The sequence below is a fragment of the Phaseolus vulgaris genome, chromosome 6 (assembly GCF_051622355.1).
Source record: "Phaseolus vulgaris cultivar YP4 chromosome 6, ASM5162235v1, whole genome shotgun sequence".
In the NCBI taxonomy this organism is placed as follows: domain Eukaryota; kingdom Viridiplantae; phylum Streptophyta; class Magnoliopsida; order Fabales; family Fabaceae; genus Phaseolus; species Phaseolus vulgaris.
This window is the reverse complement of record NC_143503.1, coordinates 36,208,717-36,226,209: the sequence shown is the minus strand read 5'-3', so window position 1 is coordinate 36,226,209 and position 17,493 is coordinate 36,208,717. Positions and strand designations below refer to the sequence as shown.

Sequence of the window (17,493 nt, the reverse complement as noted above, 5' to 3'; positions counted from 1 at the left end):
CAATAAATCATATCCACATAAATATCCTAAAAGGATTATTGAAGCACATAAACAATATCAATGTATATATTTTATATATTTTTTATATTCATCCATGCATATTAACTCTTTTGGTGTTATCTTTTATATTTAAAAAAAAATAAAGGTATCCAAAATATTTATAGCATTGAATGCTTTGTGATGCATTTAAAAGAAGGTTTTGAAATCCCAATATTGTTGAGATTTGTAGTTGGAAGCCACATGCATGCCTCTTATCATTTTTTTTATACAGTCACCACATTCAATTTTACCCATCTTTGAATGATTTTGTGTTAATTACTTTCTCTTCTCTCATTTTTTATGTTTTCTATATTTTTGTAAGAATCAATCAACAAACTAAATTATTTTATTTTAATAAAATAATTATACAGTTTTTATTTATTTATTCTGTGTCTATTTCTTTTTTCATATAACAAATTTATAAATAAATTGTTTAAAAATCATTGTAAGTATTAAGAGTATATTATATAAAAGATGATAATTATGTTATTGGAATTATAGAGACGGAAAAAAATATTTTGCCCATAAGAATGTAAACAATTAAAAAAAAATCACATAGTCATTGACAACTGCAAAGAAAACGTAGCAATTCTTTCCAAAGTTCATAAATTTCAAGATTTATTTTTAAATTTCATACTTTAAAATAACAATAAGTTACAATGCTATTTATTTTTGGGTAAAATGTATTTATATACTTGTTCAATTTTAAATATATTTCTTAAAAATACGTATTACTCTGTTTATTTAAAATTTAAATATTTTTTTGTTATCAGTAGTAATAATAGACATAATATTGATCACGACTTTAATATTTGAATTTTACAGTTATTTTATTTAAATGTATAATTAATAATATATTAAGATTTTTTTATATATATATTTACATTTTAGTAGGATCTAAAAATATGTTCAGATTTTAGAAAGACAAAAATATTAAAGAAAAAAATATATAATATTTTTAAAAACATACATGTATGTATGTTACTTTTTTTTTTAATAAAAGAATACACAAGTAAATCTATTTATAAAATTATAATTTTAAACAGTTACGATACAAACAAAGAAATACAGACTATGGTCCATTTAAAAACAGTGGTGAGTAAGCAAACTTGGAGAGGCGTAGTTAAGAGTGGCAAAACATTATATTTATTATATAATTTTAGAGATAAATTAAATGAGTATTTTGGATTATATATATATATATATATATATTTTGTGATTTTTTATCTCTCTCGTATTGAATAAAAAATATAAATTTTATTTGTTGGAGATTTCACATCGACTAGATATTATGACATTTTATAATATATAAGTGAGTTCAAACCTCACTTTATAAGCCAATTTTATGAAGTTGAGTTAGACTTAAAAGTTCACTCTTTAATACAGTATCAGAGTCGTCTCAAGTCTATTTTAACAAGAGTTTGTTAGGCCTATCATGTCACCCGTTATCCGACCAGTCTCACGAACGAGTTGGTAGTCTCAATGTAAGGGATATGGTGGAGATTTCACATAAACTAGAGATTAAAACATTTCATAATTTATAAGTGGGTACAAACATCACCTTATACGTTTTATAAAGTTGAATTAGACTTAAAGTCATTTTATTTGTTTATAAAAAACAAAATTTGTAAAAGAATATTCATATTTCATCATATTTAAAGAACTAATCATACCTTTGTAAAGTATTATAACCAAATTTCCATTTTTAAAAGAAACACAAAATTAATAAAAAAAAATCTATGTAAACTATCCACTATAAAAATGTGTAGGCTCGTATCATACTTCATAAGCACTTATTTAACTAAATTTTAACACTATAGAAACACACATTTATTATTTTTTATAATAATAATAATAATAATAATAGTAGTTAAATTTAAGATTAGTTCACCTACACATATAACTTACTAATTGTTAAATAATTTAGTATCATATTAATTAATATTCAGCGATTTTATATAAGAAATAGTTAGTTTTGTAGTGTTCATTTACCTATTATCATTTAACTTCCACATATAGACTTCTTTAAGTGCTGTTAAAAATTAGTATTGCTATTGGGAATTATTTTTCACTAAAAAATAAATTTTATTTGAGTTGAGTGTTAGCAGATAAATTAGTAATATTTCACATTTAAAAATTGAATTAAACTATTTTGTATGAGTACTTGGACTTGTCTTTCACTCCCTTTACAACATTGAGGTTGCTACACTTTTTTTTTTGCTTCCTTTTGTGGCAATTTTGTTTTACTCTTTGCGTCGTTTACTTTTGTCTGGTCATTTCGAATGCGTGATCAACATTTTCTTTATTTACCATTTATGGTTATCATTTTCTCATTGATCTCAAATGTGTGTGACTGTTTTTCTTATTTAAATTTAAAATCAAATAGATTTTTCTTAGTCATTTTGTGATTTATTTATTTATTTCATATTTGATCTTCTGTCTATCGGTATCACCATGGAATATGAATTATATATTTATTTTAAGTTAAATTTAAGAAATGTTAATTCCTTTTAGCATAAATATTACATTAAAGTGTTTCTTGTACTATATTTTTAAAACGTATTGTAATTTTAAACCAAAAGAATGATGTAAATATAACACGAGAGTAATTAAAAAATTAAGCAAAAGAAATAGAAATTGCGAAATGGTAAGACGGATTAAAAAGTATTTTCTAATAGTATTGTTTATAGTAAGATATTTCTGACTTGATAATTACATTTAGCATGTTAGTTTAGAAGTATGAGGATGAGATGATTAGCGATTAAAGTAGCATGAGTTTTTGTATGCTTCCATCAACCACGCCCTGAATCTATGGATGAATCTCAAGACAAAAATGGTTAAACACAATTCCCCTGTGATGTCATGGAATCACATAATTATTTTTAAAATAAAAATATGAGAATAAATATTTTTTTATAATTAAAATTAAAACAAATAGTTTGAATATATAAATTTAATTAAAGAAAAAATAAAAAAATAAAAAAACAAGAAGTCAATTAATAAATACTAGAATCAAAACAAACAAAATAAAAATTATACACCTCTATTAAAAAAACAGCTAAAAATTATAAATAAAATAAAATTAATATTAACATTTTTTTAACTCCTATCATATAATTTAATAATAATGACACACATATAGTTTCACAGTTTTAATAAACTTTTGTTACAAATAAAACGGCTACGATGATTAGCAAAGGAAGAATAAACGGGGTGGGATTTGACGGATTGAAGATGTGTAATGAGCATTTCCTTTTTAAGCTCATAACTTAATTAAAAAACAACATAAACTGTCTCAGGTTCTGGCGGCTGCTAAAAATTAAAAAAAATGTAATTCAATTCAACCCTTGATTATTTTGGTGCCATGGTTTCTACTTTTCTATTTAGAGATGAAAATAAGTGTAATACATTTTTAATATGAATTAAGCTTAGCATTTAAAACTACAAAATACATATAATTAATGTCATTAATTCATCTTTCCATCCTCTAAATACAGATAGATATTAATGCACTACCATCTACTGTCTCTTAACTATTATTATTGTTACTATTTCATATTATTATTATTATTATTATTATTATTATTATGTGTGCGTGTGAAATGAGTTAAAAAGTATTTATTTTTACATAATTAAAATACATTAATCTTTGCGGGTAAGTATTTTTTTTTATGTATAATAAAGTCAAGTATTACTTTCAATATTTTTAACTTTTTTTATCATTTTTATATTAGACCTTAAACATGTATTTACTGCTATTCTTTGTGTTCGATTTCAATTTAAACCAATCCGTTTAAATGAAACTCGTGTTATCAATTCAAGTCTCAAGTTGAGAGCATCTCTTAGAAACTATTGATTTACGTTCAATAAAAAATATTTATATTTCATTATAAATCAAATTCAAAATTTAGTTAATTTACACATGTTTTTATGAAACCTTTTACGTTTAAAATTAATGTGATCTGAACATATAATAATAGAATATATAATCATTATAAATTCCTAATTTAATATTTTGAATATATTAGTATATAATTGGTTTTAGATTTCTTTTACACTATTTGATTTATGTTTGAATTCAAAGATAAACCAAAGATATTACAGAATAAATTATTTACGAAACTTCAAATACGTATAATATTTAGTAAATGTGTTTGTTCACTTGGTACAAAACAAAAGTGAGATTGGACAATGTGTTTCTCTACTTCAAGGGTAAGACTACGAGGATGAGGATGAGCATGGGGATAAAACGTTAAAAGAATAATTTTATCATCACTGTTGTTAGATAAACTCAAATTGGATTACCAAGTTTCTTACTTCATGAGATGAATTGGTCTTGTATGTTTTAGAAGGTTTATCCTCCATTTTTATAATACTACTACCAACGCATAAGGAAAGAAATAAGATTAAAAAGGTTAAATGAAAACAGAAACAGCATTTGCAGAGGGCAAAATGGGTCATTAGGGAAAATTAAAGACATGGAATGCAGAAAGTGATGACCAAGACTTAATGAATGAGAATGAAATATTAGTAATGGGTTGACACAGACTGCTCATGCCCATTCTGCAGCTTCTGAATTCTGATAGAGGAATGGATGACGGATTGCTGTCTGTTTCTATCATATCATCTAAAGATCAATTCTCCATCCTTTATTTAAACAAACATTCTACCACATTTATCACTTCAAAATCAACTTTATTAAACTTTAAATGGGTATGATTTTCAACCTTTTTGGTATAAGCTTAGTTTATTATGAAAAAATCTTAACGTGGTCTCCCCCTGACAATAAAAAAAACAATGTCAAATAGTAATATATTCATGAGGAAACAGGTTTTCATTCTTTTGGTAATTGAAATAAGCCGCAATGCCCAACAGAACAGATTACACAATCATACCAGGGAAGGGAGTTCGATGGCAGGAAAACCTGAACAAAGAAGTTTACAGAATTACCATAGTTAACAAGAAAGTAATGTGCCAACCAGCTCCCGGTTGCTCATGACAAGAAGAAAAACAACAGAGAAAAATTCATATCCGCACCAGATCAAGTACAAAGCTACTTGAGAATCCATTTCAACAAAATCGTTGGTGACATTTAAGGATTAAAAGAGCATTATAAACCGTGCCACAGACCCCGCAGCTCAGCCTTTACTGTCGAACAAATGCCAACGTACAGCTTTAACTGTTGTCGAACAAATGCCAATGTCACAATGAGAGCCCCAGACATAAGCACTACCTGAGTGAGCCTTGATAGACCGATCCATCCATGTTATGTTTCATAGTATTCTCCATATGATGGGCAATAAGTGAAGGCACAAAAAATCATACACATTCTAAAAAATTATCCTAAGTAAAAATTGGCCACAAAGAAGAAAATAGCCCATTGGAGAAGGATGAATCTTGTGTCTTCCCCGTCTAGTAGGCAATAGGTATTATATATTCCATCCAATGTAAATCCTATCCCACTCTGAAGTTGATTATTTTTTAGTAGACAAGTACCAAAACTCCACAACCAGTAAACTGATAACAGTCCCGAGGCATCTCAAGCACTTCAAACCCCTTCCACGTATAAACGCCTCAGTTATGCCTCTCTTTAAAAAGGCTGAATTCTGTAGCCATGAACCACCGAAGGAATGTTTTGATTCTTCGGGGACCACACGTGGCATCTAGCAAATCTTCAAACAGGAATAATCCGTAACTAGAGGTATAACCACGACCCTGTCTGATTGGACGACCTTAAATCAATTGATTCATCTTCGTAGCTTTTTCGTACCTCGGTCTTTAGACTGATTAACGATTCAAAAAATCCAATGCACAGATCCACAAAATGGATTTGAAAGAGAGAAGTTCAATCTATATACCGTTGCTAATGTGTACAAGGTAAAACTCAAATATTAATTCTCTGCATTCTATTCCTAAATCTTCAACGAGTCTATCCTAGGATTTTCACATTTCAGTCAACGTTCTGGCCTACAAATCGTTTTGGTGATAACTTTAGGTTCCGAATATATTTGTACAGATTTATAACACACCCAAATCCTCGAGCAGGTGTCCAGCTCCACAATCCAAACCGCCACTCCCGGAACCAACTCACAATACAACCAACTATCACAATCCCTGAAATGAAAGATAATCGCAAATTTAGCCAGCCAATCATTCCATCTCTGAAAAATCTCACTGCACCAAAAGAATAACATACAAAATGACATGGGCATACCTTGTCCATGTTTTCAATCCTCACCCTCAAAGGAAGCCAATGAAGCATGCATTTCTTCATCCACCCACCCGCATGATCATGTTTGACCACTAGTAACAAATATCCCTCACTGCTACGAATGCCCATTGTCTGCTTCAGAGTCACTTCCTGAGGAACTCCCGGAATCCGAATCTGCAATGGCAATAAAACTTTCTTTTTAAGTTTTTTCCTCAGAAAAATAGTTTCAACCACAAACCAAAGCCTACACTAAGGCAGGGGAATACCACTTGACGATGAGGAATCACTGCTTGAACCGCTAGAGCTACTAGAACTACTAGTTGCATGGCCACCAGCAACATCTTTATCTTTCTCAATCTCCACAGGCGGGAACATACTCATTGGCATCTCATCCCCAATGTCAACATCCTCTTCTCCTGCTTCCACTTTCTTTGGCTTCTTCAACTCAGTTGGCATCCCATCAGCCTTCTCATGGGCAGGCAATTCCTGTCAAATAAAGCACCAAAAATTAGTTACTCGTAACGATATTACTGTCAATGCGAAGTAAGAATTCGAGCCCAAAAATAAAGTGATCAAACTGGTAGAAGATATACCATATTGGCTTTGTGTGGCGCCACATTGTTGTTGCCCATCAATGCCTGCCTCTTAATCTTGCTAACCATCTTCTTATAATTAGTCACCAACCGATCAAGCTCCCAAAGGGTCTCTGTGTCAACAGCCTCAATATCAAGCTCGATCTCATCCCCATCCTGCTTCAAATGCCCGTTCCTCCTCCTTATGATCTGCACCACCTGTTCCATTTTCTCTGCTGGCAAACTCTGCAGTCCTAACCCAAGCTTGTGTTTCTCTTCAAGACTCATCTCCCTCTTGTTGGGATCCTTAGCCTTCGGCTTAGGTTGCTTCAAAGGCTTAACGGGTGGGGCTCGCATGGGAGAAGGTGTGCGCACGGGGGACTGCAGCAAAGGAGGGTTAGAAGAACTTGCAGGAGGCTGAGGAGGCTCTTCTTGAAATTTCGCATGAGGGATCAGATTCTCCTTCTTCTTCACCCTCTCTGGCTCAACGTGGCTCCACGAACTGGCCTGCAATTCCTCCTCAAAATCACGATCATGTCCAACCAAATCTTCGAATTTCTCATGCATCGGGCGATACAGCTCCTCAAACCTCGTCAAAAGCTGCTCCGCCATGGTGTACACATCGTGACCCTTAGGGTTATAAGTCAGTGCATTCTTGAAAGTTAACCTCACATCAGAGGCGAAATCCGAAGGGGCCGAGTACTTGTTTTTGGAGAGATTGGACTTCACCGTTCCGAGATCCATAGGCTGTTTAATTATATCGTAGTAATCATGGAGACCCATTCCGACAGCGTCAACTGGTACATTGAAGATCCACCCATGTTTGTGTTTCATCAGCTTCTGCAAAACCTGCGAGCAGCCCTTCATCAAGTTCCCAACTTCCGGAAGCGACCGTTTAAAATCCTTCGCGGAATTCAACGGCAGGGGTCGTTTGTTACCGGACACCTTTTTGCTCGATGATTTCTTCGGGTGGCCGCCATTAAAACTCTGCCCAGGTTGCAACTCCCCTGACTCGATTCGAGTTCTGAATTTCTGGACCTGCTCGAGCTCCGACACAAGCCTATTCTTGATGTCGCCGAGTTCCTTCTTCGATAAGGATCCGATGTTGAAGGACACGTATTGGGAGTGAGTTACTACTTCGTTGGATCGCCTGTTGATAGAGGAAGCATCGTCCGAAGCCGATTGGTTCCTTTTGCTATTTGCTAATTTAGGATTAGAATTAGGGTTAGGGTTAGCGAAGGGTGCTTTTCCCATGAATCCAGCTCCACCGACTCTATGCTGCGGCCAATTAGGTTCGTTCCGGTTAGCTAAGACGGCGGAAGCCATAGAAGTGCAAAATCACAGCCGTCTGGTGAGATTCTGTCGCCGCTCCGGCGCGAGCTTTCCAATGCCGGTGAAACAAAGCATGAGTCAGCTGTACTAAGAGTCACACGCGCGAAGAAAACACCCAAACCCAGTTGAAGATGCTCACGTGCCGCTGGCGAAAGCACCGATTTGGAAGAGAAAACCGGAAAAAGTTATAAGCTTAGCGTTTAGGGTTAGGAAGTGCGGGTTACCCTAATCTGAGCGAGGAATGCGAGAGTGCTAGGGCCGATTCTTAAAGGCGATTAGATCTGCCCGCGGGTACCCCGGGAAGCTTCCTCTGTTGTTGATTCTCAGTTTAACTGTGATCCAATGGATGAAGGCGATTTCCCAGCTGTGCCGAAAACTGACCGTAGATCTAGAACCAACGGTTGTGATTTCCTAATTCCACCACGTGGCGTTCTCAGATCTGGTTGATGGAGAAGGTGGTGCTTTGATTTGGATTTGAGTTTCTCCTACATTTGGGATGAATGTGTTGTGAATTTGGGATGATTTATAGTATGTATTTTGGAAATAAATTAACAGTATTGTTTGGATAAGCATTTATCCATTATATTTACTAATAAACTAATAAATATTAAATCATTTTAATTAACATTTAATTTTACATAGTTCTACACTTTCGAAAGAGTCACAACCATCAATGCAAGCTAATCAAATCAGGTTTTTTTTTAAAAAATATTACGAACCTAATAATTTTCATTTACTTTTATTTTATGATTCATTAATAAAAAAGGGATACTCATAATATTTAGTAGAAATAAAAAAAAATATTATCATATAAAAAGTATAATATACCTTATAAAAATATCATCTAATTCTTCTCAAATATAATTTTTATGTTTACTTTTAGTTAAAGTTTAATATATACAATTTTATTTTATAAACCATCTGTATAAATTTAACCTGGAAAAAAGTTATTCTCCATTTAAAAATCTTAAAAGGGATCAGGCTTGTTAAAACAATCCAATTACATTTACATATTCAAATTTGTAAAGAAACTTAAATTATATAAATTTTTAATTATTAAATTTAGAATAAAATAAGTATTAGGTATAAAATGAATAAGTAATCAAATAGATTAACCTAGTGAAAAATATAAAGAAATTAAGTTTTACAAATATTTTAATTATTTAATTTTTACTAAAATTTATTTTTAATAATATTTGAATTAGTGTCTATGAAAATAATATGTAATATTGATACATGGTAAATGAACAAATACAAATAAATATTGAATTTTTTGTAGTTATTATATTACTTAATAAATTTGATTTAGTATATACTTTTTGCTATTCAAATAGAAACTTCAATTTGTAAAATATTTGATACTCTATACAATGTAAATTTTTAAATGTTATAGTGGTGCAAATTGTAGTTTAAGAATAATGAAGTAGAAATCTTGTTGAGTAAGTAGGTTGATCTAAATTAAGAACTACAAAATATCATTAATGATTTATTGAGTCTGGACCAAAATCATTAAAAAAGAATACTCAATAGAAAATTATAAATAAGAGATGATTTCACATTAAAAGGTATTGACTTTTCTAATTTTAAATTCACAAACACTTTAATATCTTTAATATCCCAACTCACTTGAGCGTGTTTTTAAAAATAGACTTATTATTAGACTTGAGGGACGAATAATAGAACATAGGATTGAAGAAATTGATGTCTTATATTGTTATATTGCAAGACCAAGAAGGAGCAAAGTATTTGAAGTATGTAATTATAGAACAGCAAAAGAAATATATTGATAACTTCTAATTGATACATAATAATTTGATGGGATCCACTGAAGAACAGAAAGTGTTATATAAAAATATATTAATACTACAACAAGTGTCTTTTTTTGTATATCAGAGTGACAGCACAAGCATTAGCTAGCGAAAATAATAGTTGGGTCACAGCAACACTCATCCAAGAGGCAACAGCAACACAGAGCCGCAAGGCTGCATAGGACAAAAAATAAACAAAGTTATTCAATTTTGGAATAATTTTGTTTTTGGTTACTTTTCTAGATATTTACCACATTTATCTTATCTTTTAAATTATAAATACTCTGACAAATTTTTAATAATAAGAAAATTGTTTTATCAACAAATTATTGATACAAGTTTTGAAGTCATCCCATTAAAGAGAAATTCTAATTTTATTAACAGAATCAATAAATATTTACATTTTAAAAAAAATTAGAAACTGGTATAGTAGTTTTTTTTAAAAATTTTAATAGTAAGCTCAATTTTGGAGAGAAGAAACATCCAAAGTGAAAACTTCATGTTACTTTTGCTTAATTGAAGATGTTGCAGTATATAATCTTACCATCCCTCAAGGAAACCCGGTTCTCTTCTGGGCGGTGGAGCAGCATAGTACTGCGGTGGCGCCGCCACCGGAGGTGGCCCCTGGTAAGGACCTGCGTGGACATAACAACAACTACTCAGTAATGATTGACAAAAATACAAATTGAAAAGTTTCAAATTCAGGCCATTACATATGCATTGGACAAAAACTTGATCAACTGGCAACTAAACAACAACTTTCTTTATTGCCATACAAAGAGAGAGAATTAAAGAAATTCAAAGTAATAAGAGTTGAACATGATAATTTGAGTGTAAATCTCTCTATATATATAGAGGATTGGCTGAGTCTCATGTGGTAAGCAATTGTTAAGATGATCAAAATTTCTTAGTCTCATACGTTTATGTCTGAGGTTAAGTGACTACAGAGTATTAGGTCGAATCCAATGCAGTGTGTTGAATGATTATTTGTAAATCTCGTTTTAAAAGATTTTTACTCCATCAACATAAATTGTGAGAATCCCGCACAATTAACGTGAGTAAAAAAGAGTATTTTTTATGGAAGAAGATCAATAACAAGACGAAATACAACAAAAACAGTGAGAAGAGACTAATATATATACACTACATATATGCATGTATATAAACTTACCTTGAGCTGGGTAGGGATAGCCATATTTGATCTCATTCATCTCACCAAGAGTAAGAACCCTTTGCAAAAACCAGGTAGACCCAAAATATTTCTTGGAAGAGAGGACTTGTTCTAGGGTTGGAACAATACAAAGTTTGATGTGTGTGTATAGTGTGTATATATATATGTGTGGAGAAGAAGGCAGGGAGAGTATAATTGGTGGAGAGAATTAAGAAGAAAGATCCAGAAATGGCATTTCATTTCATTTCACACTAATTGAATGTTGACATGTAACTTCACAGCCACTATTTGATGCCATTACATTTTTCTTTATACCTTACTTTCCAAAAGTTATCCACCAGCCACAGCCACCATCTTAGAAGAATAAAACAACTTCTGCTTTTTAGCTATGGATTCCAGAGGAAGGTCACTCTTTAATCTAACAACAAAATTTAAATATAATGCCACAAGTAAAGTTTTATTTATGACTAAAAAATTTAACTTAATTATTACGTGTTCCGATTTCAAGTCCGAGAGATATCATCGTCAAGATCAATCACCGCATCCGATACATTGTCTGTTTTGAAAATCGATGTTTCATCACGGTTTTGTCCTTAAAAATTACTTAGGTGGGTTGAAAGAAGAATGAATATATAAACTGTCATTATCTCGACTCCTGAGTAATGTGAGACTAAATTAACTGTAATAAGTAAAAAACATATAAATTTTTTTTTAGGTTATTCTTGAGAGGTTGCTGGAAAGCTTGTTTGGGTTGTAATAAATAAAAAGTTGAGAAAGGGTTGGATTGGTGTTGTGTAGCATGTGAATTGAAAGTTTGGGTAGAAAAAGCAGTCACATGTGAGGTGAGAATGGTACCTATCTTAACGTTTTGGGTTAGTAGAAGCTTTAAACTCGAATATATTCCTTCTATAGTTGTACACGCTATTACCGCGTCCCATAAGTGCTTTATGGAAGCTTTAATTAAGATAACCATAACTTGAGTAATTATTTAAGAATCTAACAACGCTATCTACCTCTTCATTTATTCAATCTTTCTACACTAATCTCTTACTTAACATATTCATTAGTATTTATAAGTTTGTCCTTGTTCATTATTTATAGCACTTTTTTGCATTTTGGGCTCATGGCTATAAGGTGCCCCAACTAGCTTTACATTTAGAATTAGAAAGATGAGAAATTTGACTTCAAGTGATTCTCACCTTGAACTAATGCATAAACATATTTATGAATTCAAAAAATTTATTAAATGGGCTTCAAATATTTTTGTCTTCTATAGTTGCTTAAATGGTTTACTCACAAACAATATTTAATGATTTTACTCACAAAATTGAAAGTATTTTTTTTGTTCACATAGTAATTTACATTTTAAAGGACCAAATCTCTTAACAAAAACATATTTTTTTTCTTTATTGTTACCATGTTGGAAAAAAAAAACATCTATTTGGAGCAAAAGTGAAAATAAAGAGGTTCACAAAACAACCACAACATGTAATCACTTATTAGCTTTGCATTTTATTTTTTCATCTTCGTGGATATGGGAAATGTCCAAATTATTCATGAGTTGGGATTCTAAATTGCATAACTAAAAAATGTGTCTTAGATTCTACAATTCATAATTATACTATGGATTGTATAAAACTCGGAATACGTTTTTAAATATAAAATACATTTTATATTACATAATTCAAAATGTATTATAAATTATACAATATAAAATACGTTTATAGATTGTGTAATTTGAAAATGTATTTTATATTATACAATTCAAAATATATTTTCAAATTATTGTATAACTTAGAAATTCAAAATATATTTTCTAAATTATATAATTTAAAATATATTTCTATATTACAAAATTAAAAAATCTATAATTATATTATAAAATATCTAATCGAGAATAGATTTCTCAATTACGTAATCTAAAAATTCAAAAATATGAGATTACATAAAATTATTTATAAAATTCAAAATATATTTTTAGATTTAAAAATATATTTCAGAGTAATTCAAAATGTATTTTTGAATTCCACAGCCTAACGACCATTTTTGTCATTTCACTACCCATAGAGGTGTGGGAAGAAAAGATAAGGTGAAAAAAGTAAATGTATATATGACCCACATTTCCTTTCATAGCCCAACCCAACCTTTGGATCCGATTAACTATTCTATTTTTGTTTCGATTTTTTAGACAATATATTAAATAAAATGTATTATGAAGAAGATATTGTTTTTTTAGTGATAATTAAGATATGTTTTTACTATTTTATATTCTATTTACGTAATATCTTATTCTTAATCTCACGTTAATTTATTACCATATGTTTAAGATTACACACAACTTTTATGGGTTTGTTATTAATATATATGAATTTATCTTAACATATAAAAATATAAATTTCTTCTAAAAGATATTTTATAATAAGGATAAAAACAAGTGTATATATATATATATATATATATATATATATAACTGTAACACATGGGTACTCTTTGTCACGAATAATTATATTGATTAAATCTCATTCTAATACTATAATAGCAAAAGATTAAAGGAAGATTAGAAACAAAATTATATATAATATTAAAACATTAAATACAAAAAATTGTTAATAAATACGTATAAAATGAAGTGTAAAGGATCAACTTATTTGTATAAATAAATTATTTCAACATATTTTTATAATAGGTGACGAAACATCATATCAATATAAAGTATTTATTAATTATCCTAAAATAAAAATGACTTAACATAAAAAAACTTTTTATAGATATAAACATTCGAATCAAGAGTTGAGACCTATTTTAGAAAATAGCAACACATAGATATTTATTGACTTTTTTTAAGTAACTCTCTTATAGAAGTTTAGTTTTTATATCCATGTTGCAGAGTTATTTAATTTTGAATAACATATCCGTCACTTTTGAGTTTTTTTTTGTTGTTGTTATTTATTTATAAAACAATGAATTTATAGTAACAACTCCCTCCAGCTTTCATAAAGAGATTGGCGGAAAGAGGTGATGAAAAGAGCGAGTTGCGGTGTGAAGGCATAATGGAGTTTCAAGAAAATAAAAAAATTAAAAGGGAAGAAGAAGATGTGGTGGGGCAATCATGTATTTTTTTTTTCATTATCATCACTGAATAAAAACTAATTTTATATAATAAAATAATTAGTTATTATATTGATTAAATTAAATACTATTTTAGTGATTAAAAAATTATTGAGTTTTAAATTAATTTTTATTATTGATGAATAGTTTTTAAATTGATATCTAATTAGTTACAAAAGTTTTTGTTACTAAATTTATAATCTAAATAATTAGTAGTTAAAATCTAAGTAATTAATTAGATACCAATTTAGAAACTATTTATCGATAATAATTTTTTTTAGTTTCTAAAATAGTATATAATTTAACGAATATAACAATGAATTAATTTTAGTCTCTAAAATTGATTTTTATTTAATAATTTTATAGTAGTCTCTTTTGTACTTGTCCTGACTTAAACATCAAACATCAAATAATGTTTTATAGATGAATCTTCCTTTATTTTTAAAGACCAACTCAAGACTCGTTCTTAAAAAAATACGATTCTCACTTAAGTATCTCCGAGTCATTTTTTTTTGGAAAAAAAAGGGGGAAAATAATTATGATTTTGTTTTGGATGGGAGCGTTTAACTAAACCCTGCGCACACGTCAAAACGGTGCTGTGGGAAATTAAAAGCTTCTATCCTAATTGCCCATAATATCTTCTGTGCTGTGATTGCAACCTTTTGTTCCTTCTGCAGTTCTAGCCTTTCATGCACACTCAAAGTCTATGATAGAAGGTGGACCAAGACCAACATCATTTTTTTATTTTCTCCCGTTCTCAACTACCCTTTTCATTATTCAACTTTCAATCTTTAATTTCACCCTATTATCTAACTATAACTTCTCATTATCGCTTCTTTCACTCTGCAATTTTATAAAAAAAAAATATGAAAATGAGACGATTTTGAAAAATGTATTCAAATTGTGTCAACATAATATGACTATATTATGAATAATAATGCATGACACGAGTTTAAAAAAAATTATAAAGTTGCACCAATTGGATTAAAAAAACCTCGTTACCTGCATTCTTTTTTAATATGAGTTCTATCATATCTGCATAAGTGTTCATACAAAAATATCAAGGAGACAAGTTTACTGGTTACTGATGGTAGATAAATATCTTATTAAACTAAAATAAAGCATTGACTTTGAGGGACAACCTTTTTTGGACTCTTCAATAAAACAATACGTATGCACCCTCCTATGTTTTAATATGCTAAAAGCGTTTATAATTTGCCTTGAGAGATCGATGCCAAATAGAAAGAAATTCAAAATGGTAGTAACCTTTTCTAAAGAAAAAGAGAAAAATTACTTGTGTTAATAGTACATTAACAACTTACAATGTTTTTATACTGTCTCTTAAGTTTTGTTCCTCAACAACTATCAACCATTCTGATCTCATGATAATGAAATATTGTAAGAACAAATTCAAAGTAAAACGTTAAAAGAATTAAATGATAAAATTGTTAACAAAAAGAAAAAGACCATAAAATCAAGAGAGAAATTAATAGTACATAGCAATATGATATATAAGCATGATCGACATAGTGTACAAAAATAGAAGGCGAAAAATAAAAGCTAATAATATTATTCCTATTACATAAATAGGATTTGAAAGAAAAGATAGTGAAGAAATAACATATTCAGCGATAAGTAAGTAGAATCTTAATCGGTAATCACACTGAACCGTTATTTTTGGATAATCAGAGAGAACCTTGAGTAACTTTGTTCATCACTTTAACATCTTGACCCAACGTCACCGCAGTTTGTCTCATCTCAGAAGTGACCGGTGGAAAAACGCCTTGGTACGGAGGAGCGTGCACTACGCCACCCTGTGCAGTATAATAAACTTGTCTCCCACTTGCACTATCGTACGCTACCTGTGCGTACGGAGCACCCGTATTATCCACTATCCCACTTGGCCGCACCACACCGAATCCTTCCGTATACGCGGGAGCCTTAACCGGTGGCTGCCCTGGCGCCAAGTTAGGCTGCGGCGTCACGCCGCCGTACACCGCCGCTTCACGGTAGCCATCTGAAGCCATTCGCTGCACCGCGTAGTACCCCTGGGTGGCTTGAGGCCGCACCACAGGCGCGTGATAGTACGTCCCCGGCGCCGAAATCATGTAAACCGGCGCATCTCCTCCACCGGAGGCAGCCGGCGGATAGGATTCGCCGGAAACATGTTTTTCCGGCCAGTAACCCGGGGCGCTGGTGGGCAAATTCGCCGGAGGAAACTTCTCGGGCAGCTTCTGAACGTAATAATCACCCGGGGGGTAATTATCCTCGCTCTTCCTCCGATACGCGCCTTGCTCGCTCTCCGCAATTTGCAATTGCTGCAGCTGGCGCCGAATCGCGCTCGGATCAGAAGCCGAAACTCTATCGACAAGGTTCATATTCAGCCGCGACTGGTACTCCGGCGGCGGAGCGACGGGCTCCGGCACCGGATCATGAAATTTGACAGCCGCAGGCGGAATCTGAGACGGCGGAGGCGCGACGGCGACGCCGGCGCCCTTCTCGAGACCGAAGAGGAAATCGACATTATTTGGTTTAAGCACAGGTTGGAGCGGTGCGGAAGCAGGAAGCGGAGTAGGAAGTGTATCGGCGACAAAGAGGAATAATCGCATGCGGGCGGGTCTAGCGGAAGCGCGGTAGAGGCGATCGTACTCGTGCATCATGTGGTCGAGGTCGTCGTCGTTGGTGACGGAGATGAGAGCGTCGAGGTCTTCGCCCGGGAGCTGGTACTTGAAGGTGAGGCTGCTGCCGTTGCTTTCTTGTGGCGGCAGCTCGCAGAGGGCGGAGAGCTTGGCCAGCAGGACGGCAAACTTTATGGAGCGATCGACGGCGAGGATCTTGGTCTCGCCGCCGACGTATGAGAGTTGGTTGTCGTGGGAGCGTGGGTGGATCTTCCCGGCGTAGCTGCACATGAACTTTACCTTGTAATTTTGTTGTTGTTGTTCGTCCCATGGAGCAGGAGGGTTGTCAAAGTCGATCTCTCTGGAGCGTGGAGAGGAGTCGCCAGACTCAGGGTATGATTGGTATGAATAATTCTCCATCTTTATCTTCTTTTTCTTCTTCTTCTTTAGAATTCTCTGTGAGAGTGCGATCCTTGTTAAGCTTCCATTATGGCTTGTTTTGTGTTGAGAGAGACAGGATCTTGGCAGAGACACCTTTCATACCTATGAGAGATCATTCAACTAAATTTATCCTCATAATATAATATATCCTTTTTCATTTCAAATATCTAAATACACTTTTTTTTAATACGTT

General features: G+C 32.0%; 2 protein-coding genes across 3 annotated transcripts; both read right to left on the bottom strand.

Annotated features, from left to right (window-relative positions):
* Nucleotides 1–5,042: 5,042 nt before the first annotated feature.
* On the bottom strand, nucleotides 5,043–8,652 carry LOC137832727 (transcription factor GTE7). 2 transcript variants are annotated; one of them, XM_068641041.2, is made up of 4 exons: nucleotides 6,844–8,652; nucleotides 6,517–6,736; nucleotides 6,254–6,424; nucleotides 5,043–6,153 (listed from the first exon to the last, which is right to left on the bottom strand). In XM_068641041.2, the coding sequence occupies exons 1-3, from the start codon at nucleotides 8,146–8,148 to the stop codon at nucleotides 6,366–6,368; spliced, it is 1,584 nt and encodes a 527-aa protein (XP_068497142.2). In that variant the 5' UTR covers nucleotides 8,149–8,652; the 3' UTR covers nucleotides 5,043–6,153; nucleotides 6,254–6,365. The 2 variants fall into 2 exon arrangements, with proteins under 2 accessions (XP_068497142.2, XP_068497143.2); XM_068641042.2 differs by having other exon boundaries at nucleotides 6,278–6,424; nucleotides 6,844–8,397.
* Nucleotides 8,653–15,727: 7,075 nt separating this feature from the next.
* LOC137832726 (Octicosapeptide/Phox/Bem1p family protein) lies at nucleotides 15,728–17,493 on the bottom strand. The gene has a single exon (XM_068641039.2). It carries the CDS (start codon nucleotides 17,277–17,279, stop codon nucleotides 15,927–15,929), a length of 1,353 nt encoding a protein of 450 aa, XP_068497140.2. The 5' UTR covers nucleotides 17,280–17,493; the 3' UTR covers nucleotides 15,728–15,926.

Coding starts and splice junctions, on each gene's coding strand:
- LOC137832727 (XM_068641041.2), bottom strand. CDS start 8,148: ATGGCTTCCGCCGTCTTAGCTAACCGGAACGAACCTAATTGGCCGCAG. Junction 6,737..6,843: donor CGCCACACAAAGCCAATATG/GTATATCTTCTA, acceptor TTTATTTGACAG/GAATTGCCTGCCCATGAGAA. Junction 6,425..6,516: donor TGATTCCTCATCGTCAAGTG/GTATTCCCCTGC, acceptor TTGCCATTGCAG/ATTCGGATTCCGGGAGTTCC.
- LOC137832726 (XM_068641039.2), bottom strand. CDS start 17,279: ATGGAGAATTATTCATACCAATCATACCCTGAGTCTGGCGACTCCTCT.